General features: G+C 41.7%; 1 protein-coding gene across 1 annotated transcript; it reads left to right on the top strand.

The window, feature by feature from the left end:
* The first annotated feature begins 8,965 nt into the window (after window positions 1–8,965).
* Window positions 8,966–9,814, top strand: LOC101548059 (S-formylglutathione hydrolase-like). The gene has a single exon (XM_055144879.1). It carries the CDS (start codon window positions 8,966–8,968, stop codon window positions 9,812–9,814), a length of 849 nt encoding a protein of 282 aa, XP_055000854.1.
* Window positions 9,815–10,161: the final 347 nt, after the last annotated feature.

Below are 10,161 nucleotides of genomic sequence, written 5' to 3'. Positions count from 1 at the left end.
GCAAATTCAAGGTCACCTTATTTTGTGAAATGGTTATCTATACTCTGTCCTGTGTACCAGCATCAAGGCCAAGTAACCATGGGAATGGCATCAAAACCTGTTAGATTCTTCCTCCCATCATCCCTCCTTTAGGTTTTATTGGTCTTGTCTCTTTCAGTCTGACCCAGACAACTGTTAGCATCCCCACTCGATGTTTCTGTACAGAAGTCTACACTGGAGGAAGCAATAGGTTCCAGAGATGGCAGCATTAAGGGAAGCGATGCATAAAAAGCAGGTTTTCACTTAACAGGACTTCAACATCCCCTCCCTACCCCTGCCCCCAGCCACACACAGACTGGCATTTTTTCATTAACACCACAAGGAAATAACTTAGAGTCAAGCAATGTTACCAGAAGGCTTGTTAATACCATTCTTCCAGCAATTCTTTGCTATTGTTAAAATACCTTGAATAATTTTTACTTCTTGTGTCTATTCTTCTGTCCATACTAAATGCTCTCACTTTCTTCATGGTTTTCATTGCTTTTGTTTTTATCATAACCATCAAATGTCTTACTCTCACCTATAGACCTCAGCTTTTCTCTCTTACATGTTCTGGGATAAGTTTGTTTTCTCTTAACAAAGAGTCACTGAGAACTAAACAGAGCCAGATATATTATTTCTTATTCTGCTAATTTTACCATATTATGATTACAACAGCAACTCAAGTGAGATTTCAACAAGTACTACTTTAAAAACCTTACGTAAGCAAAGCCTAATTAAAGAGCTGTAAGTATTGGTCTATTTTGTCCTTTCAAAGTAAAATGACATCTTCACTATGAAACCTCACATACAGGTTAACAATTATTTTGAGTTTAAGTGGATTGTAAAAGAAATAAATTAAAAACCAACCATATTTCAGAGCACATTGGATACCAATATGTCAGTGAATAAAGATTATTTTGCCCCCAAATAAATGGCAAGAAAAAAATTGTAATAAAATGAGTGCTTGGGAGTGTTGTTCTATGAAGGGAAGCAGGAACAGAGGAGTCCTGTTTAGTCATAGCTATTTAAATTAAAATCACTCAACCTGATGTTCCATTTCAGAGCAATGTGGTCAGATCATCACAAAACTAACAAGGAAGAGCCACAGAGAAAAGGAATGTTCTTCCCCAGCCTGGAGCGGGCTCAATACACTTTCTGAGCACAGTAGAGTAATTCAAGTGCTTAGCAACCCTGGTCAGAGGTTGAAAAGAAGCCCAAGAATATGGTCTATTCCCACATGCCTTTGTCTTCCCCTGCAGAGTAGTAGAGAGTGTTCCTCAGTCCTATCCACACAACAGCAGTAGGTAAACTCCAAAACAAAATAGATAAGATGAGCATTTCCCTTTGCCCTATACACACTGCTCCAACCAAACTGATGGCACTTACCCATCATCTCTCAGGGTTCAGTGCTCACCAGATGCTATTCTTAGTGCTTTATCAATGCTTATACACTTTGTACATGTCAATTCAAAGGAAAACCCCAGGAAGTCAGCTTTTGATATCCTCATTTTGCAAATTAGGAATCTCAGGGTCAGAAGATTAAATTAATTAACCCAAGGTTATACATTCACCCTAAGTCACCAAACTGAGATTTGAATGAAGATCAGTGGGACTCCATGAAATCCCAAACTTCCTCCTCCCATGGGTGTGCAGATCTGTAGTGCCTCCCTCTTCCTAGCATGGCCCTTTGCATTCTCCCAGTCATTAACTCCCTTCAGTTCTTCGTGTGTCAACTCAACCCCGTCTTTTCCCCCCTCGTCTTAGTCCAGCCTTTATAGTAGTCAGTAGCACCTTCGAAATCCTACCCTACTTCTTTCCTTGGCATGTAACAAATACAGCTTTTTGTGTATTATCTATCTGAGCAGGAGTTCAAAGTCAACGTAAGTTTTTGATCCACAGAATGTTCAGACAATCAAAAGCTTTAATCATTCCTAATAAGAAGAATGATGATAGAAGCAGGGCCTGTTTCATTAATCAATTATCCCCAAGCAGAAGCACTGATCCTTAATAGGTATTTAATATACGGTTCTCAGATCTGTAGGAGGACACTGAGGCTGAGAAAATATTGGCGATAGTCCTAAGTAACTTCCTTCCATCTCTGTCCATAAGGTTTGATTCCTGGGCCAGTGGATTGGTGTAGGAGAGGTGAAGTTCTATCTGTCTCCTGAAACTGCTTTTACAGTGTCCATTCACAACACTACCCAAGACGTGTAGGATAATTTAGTTGAAAGCCGTAGGACTTAGAGTTATAAAGCACATGAATCAAAATGTTGCTTCATGAAGCTGTCCCAGAGTTTGCTTCTTTTAAGTTCAGGTAAGAAGTAGAAGTGGAAAGCCCTTTTCTCTCCTGAGAACAGGGCTCTCAGATATAAATGCAGGAGAACAGAAACCAGAGAAGCCTCAGAAGGAAGCCAGACTGTCCTGCACATGGAAAGAGGACAAAAGAGCACAATAGGTCAGTGCTGCCAAGAGACACCCCTAAAATAATAGGTAGACACGGTAGCTTTGCAGGGCGAACAAAGACCTGTCCTAGGAGAACATGGTAAGGACCTAACTTTCTAGACAAAGAATCTATTTTGGTTAGCACAAGTGGATTATATCACAGAGATCCCTAACCAATAAGGAAAATTTTGAACTACATTAGACATCACTGAGAAACCAGAAAATACCACTAGAATGATTTCTTTGTGTTTTACTATTAGTGTAAACTTGATTTTCTGTGCAGCCTGGTCATACTCTTGTTGCACCAATATGTGCTTTGCTTTCTCTGTAAGATTACAATTTCCTACAATTGGTAAATAAAATCATTTTGGAGACTCCAACTCTTGGTAAGATGTTGTCCATTAGATGCTCCTAAAGAATTGACTCAACATGACCATAGTAGTAAGTGTCTCAGCGAGATCATCCAAAAGGCATCTTACCTTCTATCACAGGCATTTATTATCATCAAACATTTTAATGCTTTTATAGTATTTCAAAATGTTTCCCTGTATTTCTTTGGACAAACGACTGTGTCTTATCCAATCAAGGAGTCCCATAGAAGAGCTTTTTTAAAATTTATTGATATAACTTTGGAGTGTACAGTGTATAATCGTGAAAAGGTTTCTGGTGCATAGTATTATAATTTCACATTTTGCTCATCACCAAAAGTCTGGCTTCTATCCTCCAACATGCACTTCCTCTTTACTTGACTTATCCATCCCCTGCACTTCCTTTCTGATAATCATCATTTTGTTCTTAGAGTCTAAGATTTGTTTCTATTTTGTTTTGTTTGTATCATTTGGATGCAGTGTGGCCCAACCCCTTTCCTCCTAAATGACATGTTGTCATCTGTGGCCACATGGATGGACCTTGAGGGTTTGCGCTAAACAATTCAGGAGAAGGGTTAGCACTCTATGACTTCATGCATATGTGGGAGATGCAGCCTTATGTGTTTTCAAAGTCTTCAGAGCACATGCTGTTGCCTCAGAGAATGACACTTTGAGGAATCCAAGGTCAAGCAAACTTGCCAAAAACCACATCGACACAGTACCCCTAGACATACAAAGCAAAATAGAGGACTCAACCTTTTCCAAGAGAAAACAGATGAAGCATGAAAACTATCTGATCACCACAGGGGCCCATGCATGCCCCAGTCAAACGTCAGATGCACCTAAAGCAACAAGACCCTATTGGCCTCGAGTCGCCAGGAAAGAGACTTTCCCACCATCTGCCACAATGAGAAGACTAGACAGCTGGCACTCCTGGGGCAGAGACAGTGCTGAAGAGCACTCTTCCTGAGAGGACAGGTAGGGGACCCTAATCCAGACTCCTCTGAGAAGAGCTCGACATTCTTTGAATCAGAATATTGTGGCAGAAAATTGTGTTAGACCGGAGGGAAGATTCCTCCCCTGATACAGTGGTCATTTTATGATTCTATATACCATAATGATGTATATTATGGTATACATCATTAAACTCATTAGGTCAGGATTTTCCTGAAATGACAGAAGTAGCATGGCTTCACCTTGCCTGACAAAAAGTTGTGAGACAGGAGGGGACTGGCCAGGATTCAGTTCGGAGTGACTGTAGTTGCAGCTAGACTGAAAGGAAACATGGATAGGGCCTGAAACATTCCGAGAGACTCAAAACTCATATCAGCTTCTCTTTGCAGTTTCAATTTCTTCATTCAAACTGTCCTGGACAGAGAGTACAAGAGTCATAGGGTTAGACAGTCAGAGAATCAGAGGGGCAGGGCTGTGACTGTTTCCTGAGCCCTTCATCTCACAGCCTCACAGTCACTGAAAGGGATTTCTTTCTTCCCTTAGTCCATTCTAAAGTCCCAAGCATGACTTGGCTCATTGCCATTTGCTTCTCACCCAGGTTTCCAAGCCCAGATAGGGACCGTGCTGAGACACAAAATTGACTCCCAGAATGTATGATATAAGAGGGGACTGGAGAAGTGTCCAGAATAGAAGTTTCCAGAAAGGATAATGCTCTTCCAGAAGCAGGGATATCAGTTGAATGGACATTAATAATGTTCCTTAGTACCATAACAATCTAAAACTGATTCAAACAAAGGAATATTGTGAACTTTAGTTTGGCTATGACATATAGGAATTTTATCTGGATTTCCATTTTATTGCTCTTTAGACCAATCTGCTACTAATGCGTACAATCAAGAAACTGCTGACCACAGCTTATAATCACAAAAGGGAAAAATAAACAAACACCCCGGTTCTTTAATGCTAAATGCCCTCCTTACTTTAGTTTATTAAATCAGGTCTTGTGTCCTGTACAGAGTTCTCTTCTTTATACACAGACATGTTTCTCTTGAATGGTCTTTATCCTTGCTTCTATCCCATTTTTCAAACTCAGGCTGAAACTGCACCTTCTCAGGAAGCTCTCCAACTCTCATCTGACTTCTTCACTCAGTGCTCTCTTCTGTTAAATTTACTCTTAGAATATGGGAGTATTATTTACTTGAATACCAGAAATCCACCTCTTCAAAATGCCCAGGAGTCAAGTGTTCATGAGTAAATTGTACATACATGTTACTGATGGTTCTTGAAAAAGAGCAATACTAAGGCAAAACCTAAGACTGTATTAAGGAGATATGAAATTGCATTTATGTAAGTAATTGCCATTAAATTAGCATCCTTTAGTGACAAATAGAGCTCCAGGTCTCAGCTTCTTGCAGGCACAATTCAATAGACTGTCCTAATTCCACCCTGGGTTCCTGGGTACCAGCAGGTGCCAAGCACCATTAAGCAATTCAGGAGTACCAAGGTGAGAAAAGGAATCAGCTCACCAAGAAACTCCTAACATAGCAGAGGGTGGGCTCCTGCTCATGAAACAGCTGAGTGGAAGAAACAGTGGAGCAGGGATGTGTTCTTGGAACTTGACACTTCCAACTTCTACATAAGGATTTGGTCAACATCTCCTCTGCATCTTTTGCACTTGCCCATCATAGTGGGTAAAATTGTCTTTTTCCATGTTCTTCTTATTCTCAGCTAGTCCTCACTGAGTCCTCACCTGGATAAGAGCTGCCTTATTTATAGGTTGGTTTTTTTCATGAAGCATTCAGTAAACAGCTATCAAATGAATGAATAAATTAATATGGCCATTCATTCATTAGATATTGATACTCAAACTCCTTAAAAACCTTGTTCAAAAGGTTGGTATGTCATTCTGTGAACAGCAGGTAAGCATTCTCAACAGGGAAGTTAAGATCTGGTTTTAAATCCACTTGAAAAAGCACTTGTGTGTTTGCAGGACAGAGACAGGAGAAGGCAGGAAGAGCTGGAGACCATAATAAACCTCCAGAGATGACCAGAAGTGGGCAAGAACAGTGAGAGTGGGCACAGAGACACCAGAACGGTTATTGGCAAAGTTTGCCCATAGAAATTAAGGAGTCCAGGATTATACCATTTCAATTTGCACAAGAGTTGGAGACATTTCTTTTGCAGGGGTGGGAGTTGTGCTCAGGGGCTATTCCTGGTTCTGTGCCCAGGACTAACCTTGGTGGTGCTCAGGGGACCATATGCAGTACCAGGGATCAAATGGGCGGGGGGAGGTCAGCTGCATGCAGGGCAAGCAAGCATCTTTTCTCTGGCTGTCTCTCTGGCCCAGGACATTTCTGATAGATCTTTGTGCCAGGGCGTTTGTGACTACATCAGGGATAACTGCTGGTCTCCGTTCCTCGGCCCACAGAATCAGCGTCTCTGGCAATGCCTTCTCTCTTACTCTTGAATTCCCAACACCAGCACTCAGATTCACTCAGCTCAGGTATTTTGTGAACTGCCACAGCGCTTGTTAATTTTCTAACTTACATAATTATTCCCTTTTCTTCATCTTAAATGTCAAGGTTCCTGAAGTAAGAGCAGAACAGCAAATTACAAAACTCTTGCTGAACTTATGAAGTCCTAAGTATTTAGGCAACTTTTCAACAGCTGCAACTTCAACAAAATAATTTTATGAATCCTTGGAGCCCCTCCCCCTTTAAAATATCACCCCCTACAGGGTCAATTATTGCACCCCAGGAGAAAAAAAAGATATGCAAGTAGGAACTACAGTATTATTCCAGCTCTCTTTCTACCTGGTCCCCTTCCCAAGAAGTGATCTTCCCCACACTTCAGATGAAAGCTTGGAGACCATTTTTCCCTAAGTGTGAGTTTGATTAAAAAGCAAGTGGACAATTATACCTACCCACCCAAACACACATAAACACACACAATTTCAAATACAGCAGGAATAAGACTAAGGGATCTGGAAGTAGATGTTTGACAGCCTGATGTGAGGCTGATTTAATTCTCTACCCCCACACTTGTCTAGATAGAGCAGCCTGTGGGCTGGGGAGGAAAAGATATTAGCGACAAAATTGATACAAAGCCTGAGAGTTAACTATTCCTGAGAGGCTGGAGGCCTATCCCAAAGCCTCCCTTTCTCAAACAGCCTCCCTGGGACTCAAAGTACCTTCAGCCCTGAAAGAGTGTCAGAACCACATTCCCTGGAAATTGGCTGGTCCTGTGTCAAGAGAGACTCAGAACTGTCCAAAGTCACCACACCAGGCCAATTCCAAAGCAAACGTGGTGCACTCTCGAAGCCCAGCGTTCGTCCCTGGCAATGAGGGTGCTCCCAATAGTCACCCCTAAAAGGATCGGCCAGGTTCAACTTCACCCAGAGGAAACATGAATTAAAATTGGGCCTCGAAGAGCTGGAGACATAGTACAGGGGTTCAGACACTAGCCTTGCACACTGAAGTGCAGGTTCAGTTCCCTGCCATGTCTATGGTCCTCCAGCAGCCGTAGGGTGTCACTCCTGCACCTAGATCCTGGAATAATTACTAGGTATCCACAGGCATGGCCCAGCTGTGCTTCCCAATAATAAAAGAACACAAACAAAAATAACTGTGGACCTCAGAAGTACTGAGAATTTGGAAAGGAAAACAAAATTCTATGGGCAAGTGAGGAATTTGCCCCACTGCGGTGAGTAGCCCAAACACAAGAAACTGGAAGCATCAGTCCTTGGCTCGGCCAAGGACAGGCCCCCTGGGTAGGATGGACCTCAGCCTGAAGCCACACTGCCAGTTGCCAGCTCTGTGGCATGAATACAGACATTTGCTCTCTGTGCCTCAGTTTTCCCATGAGACTTCCTTCACTGCCGTGAACCAGTCATCCACTCCTCAACTTCACTCGTGGCCCAGGTAGCCAATGGCCGGCAAGCGGACCTCACCTTGTGTGTTGTCTGAGCTCTTTCCTCAGTCTACTCCAGAAGCCTTTCTCTAGCCAGGATTTAGTTCCTCCAGCCTCCTTTTCCAGCCTTCCTAAGCCAGCCATGGGTGAAACCCACGCAAGTCACTTTGCTACATCCTGAACCTGAGAATCGACTCTCTACCTTTGGAACATGTTTCCCCTTTGATTCTGTGAGAAGCACCCACCCAGGGCTTAGGGGGAAAAAATTAAAACATTTAAAAAGAAGTCGTGAGATTGGTTCTAGACAATGCTTGTAAAGCATTTAGTGTCAAAAACTGTGGATGTCAAAGCTGTTCAGAGAACCCTTGTGTGTACAACGAGTTCCCAGAAAAGCAAATAATGAGGACAGACAAGATTCCTACCAGAGAGAACTAATATTAGCTCTATCAGAGATACAGCCTGCCTCGCAAAGATTCAAGGCCTAAGGAACACAGGCAGAAGCCAACTGTGCTTCTAAGTTCGCATCACCTTCAGAGTCCCCATGCTGTTTTTCAGAGCCTTTCTTAAGGTCAGTTTTCCCAGGATCCCTCAGGACAAACAGGAAGTCACCTACACCCTACCATCTCCAAACAGGACTCTCCCTCCCCAACAACCCTTCCCTCTCCCCAGGGGGAGTCGGCCTCCTTCATAGCCTTGTACATCTCTGTTCTTTAATGCCATGGGCATGTTTCTAAACAGTAGACAGTCTCCCTCTTCACTGTCACTGGCATGCATTTCACTTAATTGCTCCTATCTTGATTTCTTCCAGGAAGGAGTTGGGGAGCTCCTAGTGAGACCAGGAATCACAAAATCATAGGGAAATACAAATAAGGATTTTTGAAATTTGAAACAGAAAGAAGGCAAATAAAACCTGAAAATTAAGTCTTGAGAGGAGAGAAATAACCAAAGTGATAATTATTCATAATGAAATATAGTAAGGCTAAATTTCTCTTTCAGTAATGTTATTCAGCTATGTCAGCCCCCCACATTTCTCAATCAGGGACCAAGGAGCTGTGGTCCCCAAGGTTAACTCAAAGGACATACAATTGAAAAATCAGAAAGTGGGGGCCACTAAATGAGACTAGGAAACAACTGATAGGATAGGGGTTAAGGGAGCACAGGAAAGAAACAAGTTTGGAAGGGGTGGGGAAGTCATGAGCATTAAGAAACACTGTGTTAGGCCTTTCCGCCAGCGCCGCGAGCATCCACGCTGCTTTTGCCCGAGGAGAAGAATGGCATTGAAACAGATTTCCAGTAGCAAGTGCTTTGGAGGGCTGCAGAAAGTATTTAAACATGACAGTGTTGAACTGAAGTGCAAAATGAAATTTGCTATCTACTTGCCACCAAAGGCAGAAACTGCAAAATGCCCTGCACTATATTGGCTCTCTGGTTTAACTTGCACAGAACAAAATTTTATATCAAAATCTGGTTATCATCAAGCTGCCTCAGAATATGGCCTTGTTGTCATTGCTCCAGATACCAGCCCCCGTGGCTGCAATATTAAAGGAGAAGATGAGAGCTGGGAATTTGGTACGGGTGCTGGTTTTTATGTGGATGCTACTGAAAATCCATGGAAAACTAACTACAGACTGTATTCTTACGTAACAGAGGAGCTTCCCCAGCTCAGAAATGCCAATTTTCCAGTGGATCCCCAAAGGATGTCCATTTTTGGCCACTCAATGGAAGGCCATGGAGCTCTGATTTGTACTTTGAATAATCCTGGAAAATATAAATCTGTGTCAGCATTTGCTCTAATTTGTAATCCAGTGCTGTGTCCTTGGGGCAAAAAAGCCTTTGGTGGATACTTGGGAACAGATCAAAGTAAATGGAAGAGTTACGATGCTACCCATCTTGTGACTTCTTATCCAGGTTCTCAGCTGGACATACTAGTTGACCAAGGAAAAGATGACCAGTTTCTTTCAGATGGACAGTTATTACCTGATAATTTCATAGCAGCCTACACAGAAAAGAAAATCTCCGTGGTTATTAGATTACAAGAGGGTTATTATCATAGCTACTACTTCATTTCAACCTTTATTAATGATCACATCGGACATCATGCAAAATATCTGAATGCATGAAAAGCTTCAGATAAGAGAATCGGGATTCTAAAAATGGTAATAGAAGTGCAAGAAAAAAAATATTTCAAAACATTTGATTTTATAATTCTAAAAATGTTTCATCTTCAGAAATCAATTTGTAAAACCTACTTCTGTATTAAGCTATTTTACAAATTTTCACTTCAGAAATCTTTAATATTTTACAGCTTTTTTCAAGATAATATGGAAATTAGTATAATATTAACTTCAGGCTACAGAATTTGATGTAATACTCAAACCACACAATAAGATTTGAAGCAATTTGCTTAAACATCCCACCTTTCCAGAGTTTAAGCCTCTAAAGACATGTGCATAAACTGTTTCTATCA

The sequence above is a fragment of the Sorex araneus genome, chromosome 7 (assembly GCF_027595985.1).
Source record: "Sorex araneus isolate mSorAra2 chromosome 7, mSorAra2.pri, whole genome shotgun sequence".
Lineage (NCBI taxonomy): Eukaryota > Metazoa > Chordata > Mammalia > Eulipotyphla > Soricidae > Sorex > Sorex araneus.
The sequence above is the reverse complement of the archived record's forward strand: the minus strand, read 5'-3'. Positions and strand labels throughout refer to the sequence as shown.

Excerpts from the sequence above, each read along its gene's own strand:
- LOC101548059 (XM_055144879.1), top strand. The coding sequence starts at position 8,966 with ATGGCATTGAAACAGATTTCCAGTAGCAAGTGCTTTGGAGGGCTGCAG.